Source organism: Salvelinus fontinalis, chromosome 42 (assembly GCF_029448725.1).
Source record: "Salvelinus fontinalis isolate EN_2023a chromosome 42, ASM2944872v1, whole genome shotgun sequence".
NCBI lineage: Eukaryota > Metazoa > Chordata > Actinopteri > Salmoniformes > Salmonidae > Salvelinus > Salvelinus fontinalis.
In genome coordinates this window covers 3,265,823-3,288,322 of record NC_074706.1, presented here as the reverse complement: position 1 = coordinate 3,288,322, position 22,500 = coordinate 3,265,823, and the positions used below count along the sequence as shown (strand labels likewise).

Sequence of the window (22,500 nt, the reverse complement as noted above, 5' to 3'; positions counted from 1 at the left end):
AGGAGGACATAGAGATGTGAGGAAGACATAGAGAGAGGAGAGGAGGGAAGAGAGAGCTGAGGAGGACATAGAGAGAGGTGCGGAGGGAAGAGAGAGGGGAGAGGAGGGAAGAGAGAGGGGAGAGGAGGGAAGAGAGAGGTGAGGAGGGCATAGAGAGGAGAGGAGGGAAGAGAGGTGAGGAGAGAAGAGAAGGAGCGAAGAGAGAGGTGAGGAGAGAAGAGAGAGGAGAGGAGGGAAGAGAGGAGAGGAGGGAAGAGAGGTGAGGAGAGAAAAGAGAGGAGAGGAGGGAAGAGAGGTGAGGAGGACATAGAGAGGTGAGGAGAGAAGAGAGAGGAGATGAGGGAAGAGAGGAGAGGAGGGAAGAGAGGAGAGGAGGGAAGAGAGGTGAGGAGAGAAGAGAGAGGAGAGGAGGGAAGAGAGAGGTAAGGAGGGAAGAGAGGAGAGGAGGGAAGAGAGGTGAGGAGAGAAGAGAGAGGAGAGGAGGGAAGAGAGAGGTGAGGAGATAGAGAGAGGAGAGGAGGGAAGAGAGGTGAGGAGAGAAGAGAGAGGAGAGGAGGGAAGAGAGAGGTGAGGAGGAAGAGAGAGGTGAGGAGAGAAGGGAGAGGAGAGGAGGAAGAGAGAGGTGAGGAGGGAAGAGAGGTGTCACGTTCCTGACCTATTTCTGTTAGTTTGTTATGTGTGTTAGTTGGTCAGGACGTGAGGTTGGGTGGGCATTCTATGTTTTCTGTTTCTATGTTGGTTTTTGGGTTGCCTGGTATGGCTCTTAATTAGAGGCAGGTGTTTGGCGTTCCTCTAAATAAGAGTCATATTTAGGTAGGCGTTGTCACAGTGTTCGGTGTGGGTGATTGTCTTCCGTGTCTGTGTCTGTACACCACGCAGGACTGTTTACGGTTTGTTCGGTTTGTGTAGCCTATGTTCCTATTCGTGCGTTTTTCTTGTTTTATGTAAGTACGTCGTCTAGGTCTGTCTACACCGTTTGTTGTTTTTGTTAGTTTAATCAAGTTCGTGTTTCGTTAATAAAATATGTCTTTTCACTACGCTGCGCCTTGGTTCCCTCAATACTCCTCCTCTTCCGAAGATGAAGAGGAGGAGGACTGCCGTTACAAGAGGAGAGGAGGGAAGAGAGAGGTGAGGAGACCTACAATAATGCTCTACAGGTTCAGTTGTTGACTTCTGGAGAAGTGAGAGATGAAGAAAAAGAGAAGTGGAGGAGAAGGAGAAGTCTCACCTGCACAGAGCCTCGATGGCATCCCGGTCCAGGAAATCATGGTCCCTGGTTACAGACACAATCTCAATGGGGAACAAGCCATCTGAAACCGAGAGAGAGAGAGAGAGAGAGAGGGGGAGAGTGAGAGAGAGTAAGAGGGAGGGAGGAAGAGAGAGAAATATTTTTTTTAAATGTCTTTAATTGCACCAGCAAGCAGACACAGTCCATTGCAATCTAACATTTACAAAAATGTAACTCTCTGTCAGATTAGGGTTACTGTCTTCACAAATGTCACCCTCTTCCTTTCCTCCCCCCACACACAACCCACACACATCCAACACACACCACAATGAAAGCTAAGAGGAAGTGGCGTCTTAGCCGGCCAAACAAACACAGCTGTACCATTCAGACCTGGGCAGCAGGGGGTGAGTGTGGGCGGGGGACGACAGTAGAATGACAATAGGTACTCCCGCATTAAAGGAGTCCTCTGATTATCTCAAAATCTCTCTTCTCTATATCACTCTATTAAAGGGGAAATCTGGGGTTCAAACTCACTCTATTAAAGGGAAAATCTGGGGTTCAAACTCACTCTATTAAAGGTGCAATCTGGGATTCAAACTCAATCTATTAAAGGGGAAATCTGGGGTTCAAACTCACTCTATTAAAGGGGCAATCTGGGATTCAAACTCACTCTATTAAAGGGGCAATCTGGGGTTCAAACTCAATCTATTAAAGGGGCAATCTGGGGTTCAAACTCACTCTATTAAAGGGGCAATCTGGGATTCAAACTCACTCTATTAAAGGGGCAATCTGGGATTCAAACTCACTCTATTAAAGGGGCAATCTGGGGTTCAAACTCACTCTATTAAAGGGGCAATCTGGGGTTCAAACTCACTCTATTAAAGGGGCAATCTGGGATTCAAACTCACTCTATTAAAGGGGCAATCTGGGGTTCAAACTCAATCTATTAAAGGGGCAATCTGGGGTTCAAACTCACTCTATTAAAGGGGCAATCTGGGGTTCAAACTCACTCTATTAAAGGGGCAATCTGGGATTCAAACTCACTCTATTAAAGGGGCAATCTGGGGTTCAAACTCACTCTATTACAGGGGCAATCTGGGATTCAAACTCACTTTATTAAAGGGGAAATCTGGTATTCAAACTCACTCTAAAAAATGGTGCCCCACTTTTAACCAGGGCCCGTACGTTTCTGGTTAGAAGTAGTGCACTATAAATGGAATAGGGTGCCATTTGGGACGGAGCCTTGAACCCCCATTGATGTCTGCTGATGAAGATGTGAGTAAAAGCGTGTGACAGAAAACGAGAGAGAGATCAATTATAAAGGAATGTATTGGACGGAGACAAGAATGCAATGATGACCCTAGTCAGGGTATTCTACAGCTCCTAGCCTCCTAACTACCTAGTCCCCATCCCAAATGGCACCCTATTCCATTTATAGTGCACTACTTCTAACCAGAAACGTACGGGCCCTGGTTAAAAGTAGGGCGCCATTTTTTTGGACGCCAGCCTAAGGGCCAACGGTGATAAGAAAACGCCGGCTTTTCTATTCCCCTTTCACAAGCTGTACTGTGACAGTACTATCTGTCTGCCGTATCTGCTGTGGGCCAGGAGTCCCTTCCAGCCAGAGATAATAGAACAGAGACTGTGCCGGGATAAAGACTGGGGGGAATGTGTTGTGTGTCAGCACCAATTCTGTACTCATCAGAGTGACCTGGTATGAGTCAACATAGCTCATCACAAAGCTGTCGGATGGAAGGTTTGGTGTGTGTGTTGGTGTTTGTGTCGCTCTCTTTGTAATCCTGTGTGTGCGCCTCTGTGTGTGTGTGCTTCTCTGTGTGTGTGCTTCTCTCTCTCTCTCTGTGTGTGTGTGTGTGTGTGTGTGTGTGTGTGTGTGTGTGTGTGTGTGTGTGTGTGTGTGTGTGTGCGTGTGCGTGTGCGTGTGCGTGTGCGTGTGCGTGTGTGTGTCTGTGTGTGTGTGTGTGTGCGTGTGCGTGTGTGTGTGCGTGTGTGTCGGCTGTCACACACAGCCTTAATCACCTCTCCAAAAACATGCCGAACGTCCCAGTGTCTTGGTAGACAGAACACCCAGCGCGGTTCAATGGCAACGACTAATGAACTGTTGACAAGGCTCGTTTTATCAGGCTTTAAGGCCCCTCGGATTACATTAAAGGGTATGGGCTGTGCAGGCATGTTTTTAGGTTACGTATGAGAATACCTTTTGGCTTTAGGGTTTTGGCAATTGTTTCACATGTGTGTCTGCAACGTTGAGGTTCACTGAGGCAAAACAAAAACACACCGCTGGCACCTCAGGAATGTGTGTGTGGGGTGTGTGTGGTGTGTGTGGTGTGTGTGTTTCTGCATAAGCAAGGCGACTTGGCGGGGAGGGGTGAATTAGCACTTCAAAACATAAAAGGATTGGAGTACCATGGAGATCGAAGGAAAGAGGACAGGAAAAGAGGAGTCTTGCGTGTCATTGGATTGCTCTACAGTCTATAGAATGTTCTGGATTTCAGCAATAGTTCAATAAAAATACCCTCTTGGAGAGGACGTCAACAGCACAGCCTGTCTTGTGTTTGTCCATTAAAATTAGCATAGCGAGTAGATTTGCTCAAATTAACATTTGAGGTTCAACATTTTAGGTCACGACAGTCTGTCACATAGAGATAGTCTGTAAACGGAAGAGCCGACAGACTGGAAGAGAATGAAGGGTGGGTTCTCTCTCTCTCTCTCCTTCTCTAAAATCAACCATGACCTCATCAGATGGCGAGATATGAACTGTGTAATGTTAATTTGGACTGGTGTTTGGTGAGAAAACAACTATCCTCAAGTTCATGTGACCAAGAAAATCTACCACCACCAGGATTTCACTGTTACTGTGACATTTTCACACGGTCTGTGGGAAAAGGGACATTGGCAAAAAATCATAAAGCTCGGGCCAGCGATGACGTTAGCTTTTCCGATTTGCCTCGGTCATTCGTTTGTCACCCCCTTGTGCCAGGGACAGATCAGGCACAGCTGTGGACGGCTGTCGCAGGGGTTCTCAGGGGTCCTTACCTTCGTACAGCTGGGCGTACTGTGGGAAACCGGCAGCCCGGAGCCAGGTGCACGCCTCCTTGGCCTCGATCTCTGCAAGGGAGGGAACAGAAAGACTAACTTTAGAATTTCAAATCCCCTTTATTGGCTCAAAATCACTTATTACAGAAACACACTCAAAACCATCACTTCAATCCTCGCATAGAAATCAAATCAGGTTATTGGTTGCGTACACAGTTCAGCAGATGTTATCGCGGGTGCAGAGAGATGCTTGTGTTACTAGCTCCTAACAGCGGCTCAACATGTATCCTCTGCTATATAACACCACCTGGAGTAGAAGCATGATTGGCTGTAAGTGTTCAGTGGTCAAAATGGGACCTAAAGTCTTTCCACACAGTTCAGTCTGACACAGACCTCTTGACCCTCTTAGTCCCGGTCACTACCCTCTCACATGCTCCCCAAGCCCTCAAAGCCGTAGTTCACACCAACTGTGTCAGCTGCTGACGCGCAGTGTGTGTGTGTACGTGTTGCCACTGCGACCCAAGCCCCCAGTACGTGTCGCGCTGAAACGTTTCATCCGCGTCACTTTAGCGTAGTCGCAGCGTTTCCCGACCAACGTTCCCTTGAGAAGACCTGCCTCATAACCCTTTAGTGTTTTTGGACTTGTGGTGTTACATTTGCTCGGGAGCCGCTAAGTGGCGTCGACGGCTGTCGGGGTGGGAGCCGTAGTGTGTCTGGAGGAGGCAGACTCCCCCATTAACAGTGATAAGCCCCTTTAGACACCACGTGCCAAATGGTCACCGTGCCCCACCCTCCACCATGTTGGCTCCAGCTGCCACACCCCTCAGTGTTCCTCACACACAACAGAATCAGTGGCACCGGCCCTTTAAAAAACACCTTCAGTAAAATGCCCCCCCCCCCCCCTTCAAAACATCTGCTGCTGTGGTATTGGCCATCTATCCAATCAGTCATCACAATTGTAGACTAATGTTCCTTTCTTTCTTTCTCTTCTTACAGGTTAATGGATGTGTTTTGTGTCTCGGAGCAGGATCGGGGTAGTAATTACAGCCGTTGGAGAAAAGCGGATGGTTTCATCTGTAGAATGCGAGTAGTAGTGGTGGTGGTTCCACCTCATTTAGACCCAGATTACAACCATGATCTCGTGTTCTAACTTTGGAATGGAAAGGGCCATTTTCTTCCAAAGGGGGGAGAGTTAGACTGGAGGGAGAAACCAACAGAAAGATAGGTAGAGATACAGTAGAAAGAAGCAACTTATACAGCAGAAAGGGCCACTGTGGTAGGAGTGTTATGGGGGGATCTTCAAGTGAGACAAAGAGAGAGAGAAACAGAGAGAGAGAGAAACAGAGAGAGAAACAGAGAGAGAGAGAAACAGAGAGAGAAACAGAGAGAGAGAGAGAGAGAGATAAACGAAAAGAGAGAGAGAAAAAGAGAGTGGTTCAGACAGAGAGAGACAGAGAGACAGAGAGAGAGGCCCTCACAGCTTACTAAGACCAAGCTGAGACACTATAGCCCCTCCGTATTACGAGACATTTACATACCAACAAGAAGCCTAGACGGCAGACACTAGAACACTAGACAGGCTGCCAGTAAAAAGGTGTGACACGACCAACACCCCCCCCCCCCCAGAAGCCAGGAACTCCTCTACAACCACCCTGGGACTACAGCAGCACCGCCACCCGAGTGTCATATAACCAAATAACTCATTAATGACTGTGTTTCACAACTTGTTTGGTTCCAGAAGACTAGGCTAGTTTTCCCAGTGAATTCCAACATGGCCGAAGCTGGGAAGCTTGTAATTTGGGCTGGTATTTATAGAAGGCTGTGAACCTCGAAGGAACATAGGCAACTCAGAGTAATTACAGCAGCATTCTTGGATACAGAGACAAACATAAGGTTAGGGCTTCCTGTGTGAGTGTGTGAGTGTGTGTCTGTGTGTGTGTGAGTGTGTGTGTTAGTACTGTCCATTTTGAGACGCCGTAGTCACTTTTACATGGAACATGCTATGTTTGGTGCAGTATTTCTCAATGAAAACGAGTTGTCTCTCGACTTTAGTGAAAGATCCCTACTGTTGACCAATCACCGACAAAGGGGCGCAGCCTTCGGCTAATAACTTCGGTTCGCCTCAAGAAAAAATGGCGTGTGCCTGAACAACTGAAAAAACCCTCACCGATAAAATGAACAAAAACGCCACAAAATGCCGTCATAATATATAATAACTTCCAAACTGTTTCTGCTGGGAAGCTGCTGACACCTCCACCTAATCAGCCCTCCAATAGGGGGAGGGGAGGAGTAGGGGACAGCATTTCTGTGCGGAAGGCTTTTGGAGAAGCAAATGACACCCCCAATATGCATTGCAGTTAACCTCCGACCCTGCCATCCCTCTTTCCTCACCCTTGACCTTTTGCACAGTGACATCACCTGGCCTTTGTGACATAACCGCAGCCCAGCAACAACAACGCCTGTTGGCATAAACAGAAATGAACCAGGTTCTGTGTCACTGACTGGACCTCCGTTCAACAACACAAACTACAACATATTTATTTATTTATAATCCTGCTTTTCCTTTTGTCATTTCCACTCCTTTCCAGTGTTTGCATGCGGGGAGAGACACACACACACACGCACACACAGACACACACACAGACAGACACACAGACACAGACACACAGACAGACAGACACGCATGCACGCACACACCTTAAAATCTTCACCGTAACTAGTGATTAGGCCTAGTCCTACACATCACTGTGACCAGCAACAATAGAAACTATGTCTGCCTCCCAAACATACACTACTTCCATCACGATAATAAAACCCTCCCATCCTGTAGACAGAAGAGAATACTCCCACTCTCAGGCAACACTCCAAAGCACGCACGCATACACACCCACAGAGTGCTACAGACATTTGAGAGCTGGTGGGTGGTTCCCTCTCTGCTCTAGCTAGCCATCCCTCAATCCGTCCGTCTGCCTGTGCCTCTCTCCAGCCAGACGGACGTCCCTCAGACATCCTGTGTGGCCCTTGGCGCGGCCCAAATTCAGCCAGGTGCCCGGGGATCACATATCCACCCGTCCAGCTGGGGAGGGAGAGGGTGTGTGATTGGGGCAGAGTAAGGCCAGTGGGGCTGTGGTGGGTAAGAGGGAGCAGGGTTCCAGGAGAAGGGGAACCAACCAACATTCCAAACAAGTCAGCGGCCCTCTATTAGCTAACATAGGTCAAGTCCCTCGTACAGTACAGCACCTCTTTGTTAATTACACAGCTAAAGGGTGGCAGGCAGCCTAGCGGTTAAGAATGTTGGGACAGTAACCAAATGGTTTGAATCCCCTAGCCGACGAGGTGAAAATGATGCCGATATGCTCTTGAGCAAGGCACTTAACCCTAATTGCTCCTGTAAGTATCTCTGGATAAATGACTCAAATGTAACGGAAAAGAATAATAATAATATAAAATTAACAAATGTACAGAAAGACCTGGGTGAAAATGTCATGTAAAAGTGAAATGTTTAAAGCCCAGATGTACTGTTGGTTTTCAACCTTCCACTCAAATCAGCCCAGGGCCAAAACTCATAAATATTCATTAAGCACCTCAGAGTAGGTGCTGATCTGGGATCGGTTTTGGATCCTAGTGAATATGATTATATCGACGAGGGGAACCTGATCCTAGATCAGCACTCCTACTCTGAGAGTCTTTATGAATACAGGCCCTGAAGGACTGTTGCTTTTCAACCTTTCCCTTTAATGATCCCTGGTACAGCTTTATCCCTATATTTAGCCGTGCGGTGGCGGACACAGTCCCTTGGAGCGGGTGTTTGTGTTGAACACGTTATCTGGCCGGGAACAAAAGGAGGCGTGCCGTGTTGCAGGGTAGCTCACGGTCACCGTCGCGCCTCTGGGTTCACTTCCTGTGAGGCAAGCAGGAACAGGAAGTGATGTAGTTCCCTGGCAAAGAATCAGGGTGGATGGTGTGTCTGGACCGCAGAGGACAGAACACACCCGTCCTGCTGGAGATGTGTGTGTGTGTGTTCTTTGGTTTTGGGTAGAATACTGTGTCTACATGCATCAACAGAGGAACTGACTCAAGACAAAGAACTAACTGCTGCCTCCTCAGGAACTTGAGGTTATAATGCCATAGCCTAAATCATTTGTGTGTGTGTTGCACAGAAACCAATGACTGGTGTAAAGGTTGAATGAGAGGTCAAACACTAAATGGAGCACTACATTGTGACTGGCAGAGAGAGGGAGAGAGAGAGAGAGAGAGAGAGAGAGAGAGAGAGAGAGAGAGAGAGAGAGAGAGAGAGAGAGAGAGAGAGAGAGAGAGAGAGAGAGAGAGAGAGAGAGAGAGAGAGAGAGAGAGAGAGAGAGAGAGAGGGAGAGAGAGAGAGAGAGAGAGAGAGAGAGAGAGAGAGAGAGAGAGAGAGAGAGAGAGAGAGAGAGAGAGAGAGAGAGAGAGAGAGAGAGAGAGAAGTGCATGACAGTCAGACTGCTCCAAGACGACCCAATACTAACAGAGATTACAGATGCTGCTGCTTCAAGGTTGTTTTTCTGTGCAGGGAACAGTGAACTGTGCCAAAGTTAAACTCTTCTGGGCCTGACCCTCTGTTCAAGCTCTCCACTGAAATAACCCAGCCCCCCATGCCTTCTTCCCCTTTCCCCTCCCAACTCCCTCCTACCCTATTCTCTCTCTCTCTCTCTCTCTCCGCTAGCCACCCTCCTATTCCCTCCTTTCCTGCAGCAGGAAGTTCTCACAATCGGTGGCCAACATTTCCTCTTCACAGCAGAGCAGAGCAGGAGGTAGCTACGCTTGGTTGAGCCTGCAAGCTGGGATCTTATAGGGGGATTCGCTATCAACTAGCACCTAGAATCTAGCCAATGAATTTCAAAGGACAACTTCATCACCAACGTAAACAATTTAAAGGGGCGGTGTCAAGAGTCAAGACACTGCATAGAATTGTTATTGGGGGGTTGCTATTTAAACTGGCAGTTAAGAGGACTAGTTGACGGCAGACGCTACTGTCGATCCCCGTGGCCTGATAACAGTGATTATCAGTGATTAAGTGGGCCGCCAACTGTGATTCTTAATCAAATCACCAGGTGATCCATTAGAGACGTCTTATCAAAGCAAGGCGTCAACAGGGTCTTTCACAAGGATCTGCACAGTAGCAGGTCGGGACAGGATTGATATAATCAAGGCCTTGGTAGTGATTCAACTACTTTGTAATTCAGTGATAAACTGAAGCAGCAGTCACCCAATGTCAAACGGGCTACATAACACTGTGATAACATTGACATAACAATGACATAACAATAACATCATAAAGAGTGAGACGTGATGACGTTGCTATGACAGGGTTATGTGGAGCTTATGACGGAGGGTTCAAGTGAAGTATGACACTTCCTTGTACTGTATTCAGAGCACTCTTTGCGCCCTATAACAGAGCACTACACTAAGTGTACAAAACACTAGGAACACCTGCTCTTTCCATGAACATGGACTGACCAGGTGAATCCAGGTGAAAGCTATGATCCTTTATTGATGTCACTTGTTAAATCCACTTCAATCAGTGTAGATGAAGGGGAGGAGACAGGTTAAAGAAGGATTTCTAAGCCAGTGAGATAATTGAGACATGGATTGTGTACGTGTGCCATTCAGAGGGTGAATAGGCAAGACAAAATATTTAAGTGCCTGAACGGGGTTTGGTAGTAGGTGCCAGGTGCACCAGTTTGAGTGTGTCAAGAACTGCAACGCTGCTGGGTTTTTCACCCTCATCAGTTTTCTGTGTGTATCAAGAATGATCCACCACCCAAAGGACATCCAGCCAACTTGACACAACTGTGGGAAGCATTGGAGTCAGCATGGGCCAGCATCCCTGTGGAACGCTTTCAACACCTTGTAGAGTCCATGCCCCGACAAATTGAGACTTTTCTAAGGGCAAGGGGGGTGCAACTCAATATTAGGAAGGTGTTCCAAATGTTTTGTACACTCAGTGTATATAATATATAGTCATTATTAGTATTCATAGAGACAGGCAGTGAGAGAACAACTGCAACTGATGATAGTGAAGTGCATTCAACACGACCTTAAAACATCTGGGCCTTCTGCAATGTTACAGACAGAATCATCTGTAATGTTACAGACAGAATCATCTGTAATGTTACAGACAGAATCATCTGCAATGTTACAGACAGAATCATCTGCAATGTTACAGACAAAATCATCTGCAATGTTACAGACAGAATCATCTGCAATGTTACAGACAGAATCATCTGTAATGTTACAGACAGAATCATCTGCAATGTTACAGACAGAATCATCTGCAATGTTACAGACAGAATCATCTGCAATGTTACAGACAGAATCATCTGCAATGTTACAGACAGAATCATCTGTAATGTTACAGACAGAATCATCTGTAATGTTACAGACAGAATCATCTGTAATGTTACAGACAGAATCATCTGCAATGTTACAGACAGAATCATCTGCAATGTTACAGACAGAATCATCTGCACTGTTACAGACAGAATCATCTGCAATGTTACAGACAGAATCATCTGCAATGTTACAGACAGAATCATCTGTAATGTTACAGACAGAATCATCTGCACTGTTACAGACAGAATAATCTGCAATGTTACAGACAGAATCATCTGCACTGTTACAGACAGAATCATCTGTAATGTTACAGACTGAATCATCTGCAATGTTACAGACAGAATCATCTGTAATGTTACAGACAGAATCATCTGTAATGTTACAGACAGAATCATCTGCAATGTTACAGACAGAATCATCTGTAATGTTACAGACAGAATCATCTGCAATGTTACAGACAGAATCATCTGTAATGTTACAGACAGAATCATCTGCAATGTTACAGACAGAATCATCTGTAATGTTACAGACAGAATCATCTGTAATGTTACAGACAGAATCCTCTGCAATGTTACAGACAGAATCATCTGTAATGTTACAGACAGAATCATCTGTAATGTTACAGACAGAATCATCTGTAATGTTACAGACAGAATCATCTGCACTGTTACAGACAGAATCATCTGTAATGTTACAGACAGAATCATCTGCAATGTTACAGACAGAATCATCTGCACTGTTACAGACAGAATCATCTGTAATGGTACAGACAGAATCATCTGCAATGTTACAGACAGAATCATCTGTAATGTTACAGACAGAATCATCTGCAATGTTACAGACATAATCATCTGCAATGTTACAGACAGAATCATCTGTAATGTTACAGACAGAATCATCTGCAATGTTACAGACAGAATCATCTGTAATGTTACAGACAGAATCATCTGTAATGGTACAGACAGAATCATCTGTAATGTTACAGACAGAATCATCTGTAATGTTACAGACAGAATCATCTGTAATGTTACAGACAGAATAATCTGTAATGTTACAGACTGAATCATCTGTAATGTTACAGACAGAATCATCTGCAATGTTACAGACAGAATCATCTGCAATGTTACAGACAGAATCATCTGCAATGTTACAGACAGAATCATCTGCAATGTTACAGACAGAATCATCTGCAATGTTACAGACAGAATCATCTGCAATGTTACAGACAGAATCATCTGTAATGTTACAGACAGAATCATCTGCAATGTTACAGACAGAATCATCTGCAATGTTACAGACAGAATCATCTGTAATGTTACAGACAGAATCATCTGTAATGTTACAGACAGAATCATCTGCAATGTTACAGACAGAATCATCTGTAATGTTACAGACAGAATCATCTGCAATGTTACAGACAGAATCATCTGCAATGTTACAGACAGAATCATCTGCAATGTTACAGACAGAATCATCTGTAATGTTACAGACAGAATCATCTGTAATGTTACAGACAGAATCATCTGTAATGTTACAGACAGAATCATCTGCAATGTTACAGACAGAATCATCTGCACTGTTACAGACAGAATCATCTGTAATGTTACAGACAGAATCATCTGCAATGTTACAGACAGAATCATCTGCAATGTTACAGACAGAATCATCTGCAATGTTACAGACAGAATCATCTGCAATGTTACAGACAGAATCATCTGCAATGTTACAGACAGAATCATCTGCAATGTTACAGACAGAATCATCTGTAATGTTACAGACAGAATCATCTGCACTGTTACAGACAGAATCATCTGTAATGTTACAGACAGAATCATCTGCAATGTTACAGACAGAATCATCTGCACTGTTACAGACAGAATCATCTGCAATGTTACAGACAGAATCATCTGCACTGTTACAGACAGAATCATCTGCACTGTTACAGACAGAATCATCTGCAATGTTACAGACTGAATCATCTGCAATGTTACAGACTGAATCATCTGCAATGTTACAGACAGAATCATCTGCACTGTTACAGACAGAATCATCTGTAATGTTACAGACTGAATCATCTGCAATGTTACAGACTGAATCATCTGCAATGTTACAGACAGAATCATCTGTAATGTTACAGACTGAATCATCTGCAATGTTACAGACTGAATCATCTGCAATGTTACAGACTGAATCATCTGTAATGTTACAGACAGAATCATCTGTAATGTTACAGACTGAATCATCTGTAATGTTACAGACAGAATCATCTGTAATGTTACAGACAGAATCATCTGTAATGTTACAGACAGAATCATCTGTAATGTTACAGACAGAATCATCAGTAATGGTACAGACAGAATCATCTGCAATGTTACAGACAGAATCATCTGCACTGTTACAGACAGAATCATCTGTAATGTTACAGACAGAATCATCTGCACTGTTACAGACAGAATCATCTGCACTGTTACAGACTGAATCATCTGCACTGTTACAGACAGAATCATCTGCACTGTTACAGACAGAATCATCTGTAATGTTACAGACAGAATCATCTGTAATGTTACAGACAGAATCATCTGTAATGTTACAGACAGAATCATCTGCAATGTTACAGACAGAATCATCTGCACTGTTACAGACAGAATCATCTGTAATGTTACAGACAGAATCATCTGTAATGTTACAGACAGAATCATCTGCAATGTTACAGACAGAATCATCTGCACTGTTACAGACAGAATCATCTGTAATGTTACAGACAGAATCATCTGCACTGTTACAGACAGAATCATCTGTAATGTTACAGACAGAATCATCTGCAATGTTACAGACAGAATCATCTGCACTGTTAGAGACAGAATCATCTGTAATGTTACAGACAGAATCATCTGTAATGTTACAGACAGAATCATCTGCAATGTTACAGACAGAATCATCTGTAATGTTACAGACAGAATCATCTGCAATGTTACAGACAGAATCATCTGCACTGTTACAGACAGAATCATCTGTAATGTTACAGACAGAATCATCTGTAATGTTACAGACAGAATCATCTGCAATGTTACAGACAGAATCATCTGCACTGTTACAGACAGAATCATCTGTAATGTTACAGACAGAATCATCTGCACTGTTACAGACAGAATCATCTGTAATGTTACAGACAGAATCATCTGCAATGTTACAGACAGAATCATCTGTAATGTTACAGACAGAATCATCTGTAATGTTACAGACAGAATCATCTGCAATGTTACAGACAGAATCATCTGTAATGTTACAGACAGAATCATCTGTAACGTTTCAGACAGAATCTTCTGCAATGTTACAGACAGAATCATCTGCACTGTTACAGACAGAATCATCTGTAATGTTACAGACAGAATCATCTGTAATGTTACAGACAGAATCATCTGCAATGTTACAGACAGAATCATCTGCAATGTTACAGACAGAATCATCTGTAATGTTACAGACAGAATCATCTGCAATGTTACAGACAGAATCATCTGCAATGTTACAGACAGAATCATCTGTAACGTTACAGACAGAATCATCTGTAACATTTCAGACAGAATCATCTGCAATGTTACAGACAGAGTCATCTGCAATGTTACAGACAGAATCATCTGTAATGTTACAGACAGAATCATCTGTAATGTTACAGACAGAATCATCTGTAATGTTACAGACAGAATCATCTGCAATGTTACAGACAGAATCATCTGCAATGTTACAGACAGAATCATCTGCACTGTTACAGACAGAATCATCTGTAATGTTACAGACAGAATCATCTGTAATGTTACAGACAGAATCATCTGCAATGTTACAGACAGAATCATCTGTAATGTTACAGACAGAATCATCTGTAATGTTACAGACAGAATCATCTGCAATGTTACAGACAGAATCATCTGTAATGTTACAGACAGAATCATCTGTAACGTTTCAGACAGAATCATCTGCAATGTTACAGACAGAATCATCTGCACTGTTACAGACAGAATCATCTGTAATGTTACAGACAGAATCATCTGTAATGTTACAGACAGAATCATCTGTAATGTTACAGACAGAATCATCTGCAATGTTACAGACAGAATCATCTGCAATGTTACAGACAGAATCATCTGCACTGTTACAGACAGAATCATCTGTAATGTTACAGACAGAATCATCTGTAATGTTACAGACAGAATCATCTGTAATGTTACAGACATAATCATCTGCAATGTTACAGACAGAATCATCTGTAATGTTACAGACAGAATCATCTGCAATGTTACAGACAGAATCATCTGTAATGTTACAGACAGAATCATCTGCAATGTTACAGACAGAATCATCTGTAATGTTACAGACAGAATCATCTGCAATGTTACAGACAGAATCATCTGCAATGTTACAGACAGAATCATCTGCACTGTTACAGACAGAATCATCTGTAATGTTACAGACAGAATCATCTGCAATGTTACAGACAGAATCATCTGTAATGTTACAGACAGAATCATCTGTAATGTTACAGACAGAATCATCTGTAATGTTACAGACAGAATCATCTGCACTGTTACAGACAGAATCATCTGCACTGTTACAGACAGAATCATCTGTAATGTTACAGACAGAATCATCTGTAATGTTACAGACAGAATCATCTGCAATGTTACAGACAGAATCATCTGTAATGTTACAGACAGAATCATCTGCACTGTTACAGACAGAATCATCTGTAATGTTACAGACAGAATCATCTGTATTGTTACAGACAGAATCATCTGCACTGTTACAGACAGAATCATCTGTAATGTTACAGACAGAATCATCTGTAATGTTACAGACAGAATCATCTGCAATGTTACAGACAGAATCATCTGTAATGTTACAGACAGAATCATCTGCACTGTTACAGACAGAATCATCTGTAATGTTACAGACAGAATCATCTGTATTGTTACAGACAGAATCATCTGCAATGTTACAGACAGAATCATCTGCAATGTTACAGACAGAATCATCTGTAATGTTACAGACAGAATCATCTGTAATGTTACAGACAGAATCATCTGTAATGGCAGTTTAGACGTGTCCTGGCAGATTCAGTTCTGACTCACAGGCTATTGGCCTGAGTTAGACGTTCATGATGAATGTAAACAGGTCGCAATTGGCCAGCGAACTACACATTCATAGCGAATTTCAACAGATCTTAATACAACTATACTACAGCAACAACTATGGTCAGAGGAGAAGTGGTGAATCTTTGTGAATATCAAGTTTTGACATTCCTGCGTGAAGACATCTGGTGATCTGGGAGAAGGCCTGGCTGGTAGGTAAGTGAGAGGACCACCATCTGGCTGGCTCCATAGGACACCACACGACACACACCAACTCAGACACACACACACACAACTAATGGAGGTGCCCCATGATTCTTTCCGGTCATCCAACACCATACACACACACACACCTACGAACACACACCTACGGACACACACACAACACACACACACACACACACACACACACACACACACACACACACACACACACACACACACACACACACACACACACACACACACACACACACACACACACACACACACACACACACACACACACACAGCTGGGCCAGATGGATCATCACAATGCCTGGTCTCTGAGGTCTCTCTCTACCTCTGATGACAGATTTATGTTTGCTCAGGGCCCTGGTCCAGGATCAGGTGACAAGACCCAGACAACCCATACAACCCATCTGATATGCTTTAGAACTGACCCATGGTCAGATATTATAGCACCCTGTGTTCCCGTCACCCACTCATAGCCACCCATTAAACAGATCCCAGAACAGTTTGTGATGAGAACGTCAATAACAAAGCACACCAAGGTCGGAACAGAAATAGGACGGGCTGAAGAGAAACACATGGGCATATCTATGTTCCTTCATAGAATTGATAGCAACTTTACCATATAAAATGAATGAATCGTTCAGAAAAACTCTGCCATACTTCCTGCCCTTAGAAATAGTTTGATTTAAGCCTGTTTCATATTTTTCCCTTTAAAAACACAACCCCCCCACTTGACTAGATGCCAATTACAGATTGATAGAGATAGAAAGGGGAGGGAAAGAGAGAGGGTGGGACAGTTGCCCTTTTTGGGCTGTTTGTTACTCATTTCTACTATATCATCGTTTCTTTTATGAATTGAGGGGTAGATTGAGAGGCCGGTCTGTGTGTGCTTGGGGTGCAGTATTGGGCAGCCTCTCCCCTCCCCATTTCCTTCTGCTTGTTCCTTTACGTGACCCAACATATAGGATGTCCCCATGGCCAAAGCACTGGCATGTCACTACCCCCATGACACAACGGTGACTGTGTGCTCACTAGAGTGACCGGTAGTGGGGTTTATTTGACTCATCCGCCACTATTTGACCACAGGGGGCTGCATGCTATCCCTTGTGTATAACAGATAAGCAGTCACGCGCGAAATACAGTATGACCAGTAGGAATCAGATAAAAGACATTCACAGCCGAAATACGCTACCCAAGCTCGCGTTTTATATCACACAGAAGGCATTCTTCTCCCAAGCGCCACTAGAAAAATGTCAGCAGACAAGCAAAGGGAACTTGAGTTTGGTAGTCATGGCAAACAAATTGGAAGCACTATAAGACCAAGGCGGCAACGAATTTAACAAACAACACAATTTATGCACAGATACATGTATAATTCAACAGTGTGAATAATCAAACGTTGTTGTCTGTGTGTGCGTATACCAGGCTACTGAAACGTCTGAACAGACATATATCGGCCAAAAGACTATGGCTCAATGGCCTAGTCTAAACCTGTGAATAGAACGCAGGCAATGGTCGAATAAACTGTGCGCGTTTATCTTGGAAGTCGGCGTAGGAGCAGTGGAGACTGGAATAGATTGCTTATCTGACAGCCTGCAGCTAAGCGCAACCCTCATTTCAGCACAGGGGAGTTCCTTACAGAGCCAGTGAGAATAAAGTCAAACAACTTTTCTTTGCAAAAGGAGAAAAAAGAATAATCCCTTCTAAAATGGTTAAATAGAAGTTTAATTCAAATCATGGAAAAGTGCGAACAGATAAATCACAATCGAAAACATTCTATTCCAAGTAGTTTTTCTCTGCGCAAAAGCATGGAAATCCCTATTTATTTAAACATTCGAGTAAACAAATTCATTGACTTACGAGTTAAAATCATGTTTATTTCTCTACACGGAGACTTCCTCGGGATAAAACCAAATACTCCCGCTGCGCCCAGGCTGGCGAGTCCGCTCAGGTTTATTCCAATGTTAGGGCGAAGCTCGCATATTTTCTGCTTTCCAGCGTAGTTCAACCCAAAACCTCCGCACGAAACAGTGTCTATAGACTCAAACTCTAAACACAATTAGGTCCAAAAGGTCGCGGAATAGTGCATAATACAGTAATTCCATGGTTATATTGTCGTTCGGCTGAACAGGACGCAATACAATTCCTCCTCGAGCTTATGAAATGACTTCCCTACTGAAACTTCCTATGGGGACACAAGCGCGAATGTGAATGAACTAGTGTGTGAATAAGATTTTAGGAATGGACAAACGTGGCTCCACCTCTCCGCTCCGGTCTAGGCTACCCTGCCTGCCCACCTGATGATTATCGAGCGGAGCACAGAGGACCCACTCTACTGCGCTACATACCGTACCGCAGCGGTGGTATAAACACTGTATAAAAAAAACCTCGAAATATTGTGAGATTTTACACGTAAGGACTTTGTATGTATTTTTCTCACATGCATGTTGTGCGTAAAATGTGGCATAAATCGAATGCAGTCCAGCAGGTGTGAACGAAGTCAATATTACAAAGTGCACATTTTTACATTCGTATATACCTATTTTCTCTTGCAAGTGCTGGTAACCTACACTTTACTTCTATCTTTAAGTTTATTTTTAGTCGAATACATTTGGTTACATTGCTTGCTTATTACGTTGTTATTGACTGTTTTCTGTGCTTCGAAAGCGAGAGTGCTTAGTACCTCTCCCGCTCTGCTTTGCAGCAGCCCAACTGCACTGACGCTCAGAAGAGAAGCTGTAATTCAGGAGGCGTCATTTAGCACATCATTAGAGAATACATTCATGGCATAGCTGGGACAATTGCGTGACGCGCCATTGTGGACAGCAACGTTGAATAATTCAAATGAAACCGTTGCGGTATGCTAATACGGAAGCCTACTTTGGCCAACCCCTACAAACACATCCCTGGGGTTCGGGCGAGCAGTGCACGTACACCACGCACAGGTTAGAACCGCAACGACGCTTTTATGATCAGAAGTCACGAAACCGGCCTTTCCAAAGATCAACAAACACTTTTACCACCCCATTCAATAATAAAGCAACACCGAACTGGCTATCCAATCCTTGCGCCTCCAAACCTACTTAGACATATATATTGTATGCTGACATGAAGTACCACATTTTGTCTTATTGTGGATTGATTCTGTCATATAGTGTAATTTATATGCAGGAATTAGCAGGGAATGTTTCTAACAGGTCCGTGACAATTGGCATATTGCAAATATGACAGGGTCGCTCTATGATGACTACACCATTCCACGTCGGGGAGTGTTGACGTTCAAATCTCGCAGATATTTTCCAGACTTTAATAGGCTTCTGTAGGAGGGAATTGCTCATTAACCTACTAATTTCTACATGCATGCATGCACAACACACGTCAAGTTTTGTAGTGCTCTCTTGCTCTCTTGCTCTCTCTCTCTCTCTCAATTCAAAGGCTTTATTGGCATGGGAAACCTATGTTAACATTGCCAAAGCAAGTGAAGTAGATAATAAACGAAAGTGAAATAAACAATCAATAAAAATGTATAATAAACATTAAACTCATAAAAGTTTCAAAACAATAGAGACATTTCAAATGTCATATTATTAATATGTACAGTGTTGTAACAATGTGCAAATAGTTGAAGTGCAAAGGGGAAGATAAATAAACATAAATATGGGTTGTATTTATAATGGTGTTTGTTCTTCACTGGTTGCCCTTTTCTCGTGCCAAAAGGTCACACATCTTGCTGCTGTGATGGCACACTATGGTGTTTCACCCAATAGATATGGGAGTTTATCAAAATTGGATTTGTTTTCAAATTCTTTGTGGGTCTGTGTAATATGGGGGAAATGTGTCTCTAATATGGTCATACATTTGGCAGGAGGTTAGGAAGTGCAGCTCAGTTTCCACCCACATTCTCTCTCTCTATCTATCTCTCTCTCTCTCTCTCTCTCTCTCTCTCTCTCTCTCTCTCTCTCTCTCTCTCTCTCTCTCTCTCTTTTTTTTTTTATACCGCCTCTCTCGACCTCAAAACATTCTCCAACCACCTCAGCCCTCCCAAGCATCCACTAAATCATGTCATCAGCTCCGTCATTGGCTCCGGACAACACTGTGTTATTGCCGTGGTAACGCACATCCAGCATGGCGTTGGTGGGTCCCCTGAGAAAGCAGAAAGAGACAAATGCTTTCCATCCCCATCACACTCCATGTGGGAAGAGAGTTCATGTAACGTTCCAGTTTAATGAGGGGGAAAGAGATGACGAGGAAAATCCTCTGTTTAAACCAAGTGTGGTTGGTTTACCATAGCTGGGGCTGCTAAATGGCCAGTCATAAGTGACTCATGATCTCCCTCAAACCTCTACTGGGAAGAGTACACCCTGAGGTAATACTGAGAGAACTCTAACCTCTACTGGGAAGAGTACATCCTGAGGTAATACTGAGAGAACTCTAACCTCTACTGGGAAGAGAACATCCTGAGGTAATACTGAGAGAACTCTAACCTCTACTGGGAAGAGAACATCCTGAGGTAATACTGAGAGAACTCTAACCTTGACTGAGAAGAGAACACCCTGAGGTAATACTGAGAGAACTCTAACCTCTACTGGGAAGAGAACATCCTGAGGTAATACTGAGAGAACTCTAACCTCTACTGGGAAGAGAACATCCTGAGGTAATACTGAGAGAACTCTAACCTTGACTGAGAAGAGAACACCCTGAGGTATTACTGAGCGAACTCTAACCTCTACTGGGAAGAGAACATCCTGAGGTAATACTGAGAGAACTCTAACCTCTACTGGGAAGAGAACATCCTGAGGTAATACTGAGAGAACTCTAACCACGACTGAGAAGAGAACATCCTGAGGTAATACTGAGAGAACTCTAACCTCTATTGGGAAGAGAACACCCTGAGGTAATACTGAGAGAACTCTAACCTCTATTGGGAAGAGAACATCCTGAGGTAATACTGAGAGAACTCTAACCTCTATTACTACCGATAGTAGAAAAGGCCTAATTCATTATTTTATCAAATAATTGTAAGATTTTTTTTTTTTATTTATCTAAAGGGGTCCTGAAATTTAAAATCAAATAGCTAAATGATCCATGGTAACACCATCTTAAAACAATTCTATTTGTTAGCTTAGTACCCCACCCCTAATGGCTTAGACTTTTAGAGGTGTTTAACTCTGAATGGTCAAGTTAAGGGTTCAGGTTTGGGATAGGCTTAAAAAAAATTATTGCTAGATTTGAACAAGAAACCTTTGGCACAAGAGGCAGATCCTTATGCCCATCTGCCATCCCAGCCCACAATGCCCTGCCAAAACACAAACCTACTTGAAGCTAATAGCACTCTCTGTTGCCGGCGTCCTCAGACATGGATGGACATTGAATACTGACTTGTATCATGGGTGACCTGGCTCCATAAAGCTGGTTCCATTGAGTTGCACGCACACACACACACACACACACACACACACACACACACACACACACACACACACACACACACACACACACACACACACACACACACACACACACACACACACACACACACACACACACACACACACACACACACACACACACACACACGCCTCATCAGCCTACCCAAAAGGAGGAAGTAACTGATAAAGCAGCTAACTGCATTTTAAGAGACGGAAATACAGTTGAAGTCGAAAGTTTACATACACCTTAGCCAGATACATTTAAACTCAGTATTTCACAATTCCTGACATTTAATCCTAGTATAATTCCCTGTTTTAGGTAAATTAGGATCACCACTTTATTTTAAGAATGTGAAATGTCAGAATAATAGTAGAGAGAATGATTTATTTCAGCTTTTATTCCTTTCATCACATTCCCAGTGGGTCAGAAGTTTACATACACTCAATTAGTATTTAGTAGCATTGCCTTTAAATTGTTTAACTTGGGTCAAATGTTTTGGGTAGCCTTCCACAAGCTTCCCACAATAAGTTGGGTGAATTTTGGCCCATTCCTCCTGACAGAGCTGGTGTAACTGAGTCAGGTTTGTAGGCCTCCTTGCTCACACAAACTTGTTCAGTTCTGACCACAAATTTTCTATAGGAATGAGGTCAGGGCTTTGCGATGGCCACTCCAATACCTTGACTTTGTTGTCCTTAAGCCGTTTTTCCACAACTTTGGAAGTGTGCTTGGGTCATTGTCCATTTGGAAGACCCATTTGCGACCAAGCTTTAACTTCCTGACTGATGTCTTGAGATGTTGCTTCAATATATCCACATCATTTTTCTTCCTCATGACGCCGTCTAACAATGGTCATTATGGCCAAACAGTTCTATTTTGTTTTCATCAGACCAGAGGACATTTCTCCAAAAAGTAGGATCTTTGTCCCCATGTGCAGTTGCAAAACGTAGTCTGGAAAACCGTAGTTTTGGAGCAGTGGCTTTTTCATTGCTGAGCGGCCTTTCAGGTTATGTCGATTTAGGACTCATTTTACTGTGGATATAGATACTTTTGTACCTATTT

General features: G+C 43.4%; 1 protein-coding gene across 4 annotated transcripts in view; it reads right to left on the bottom strand.

Annotated features, from left to right (window-relative positions):
- dlc1 (DLC1 Rho GTPase activating protein) overlaps positions 1 to 22,500 on the bottom strand; it is a 152,068-nt gene that overhangs the window by 25,007 nt on the left and 104,561 nt on the right. For 3 of the 4 annotated variants that reach the window (XM_055909913.1, XM_055909914.1, XM_055909915.1), the window contains 2 exons: positions 4,283 to 4,354; positions 1,229 to 1,310 (listed from right to left, as the gene is read on the bottom strand). In XM_055909913.1, the coding sequence (XP_055765888.1) occupies positions 1,229 to 1,310; positions 4,283 to 4,354 (154 nt within the window). Of the gene's footprint in view, positions 1 to 1,228; positions 1,311 to 4,282; positions 4,355 to 17,871; positions 18,298 to 22,500 lie in introns of those variants that run through there. The other variant, XM_055909917.1, reaches the window with a different exon arrangement.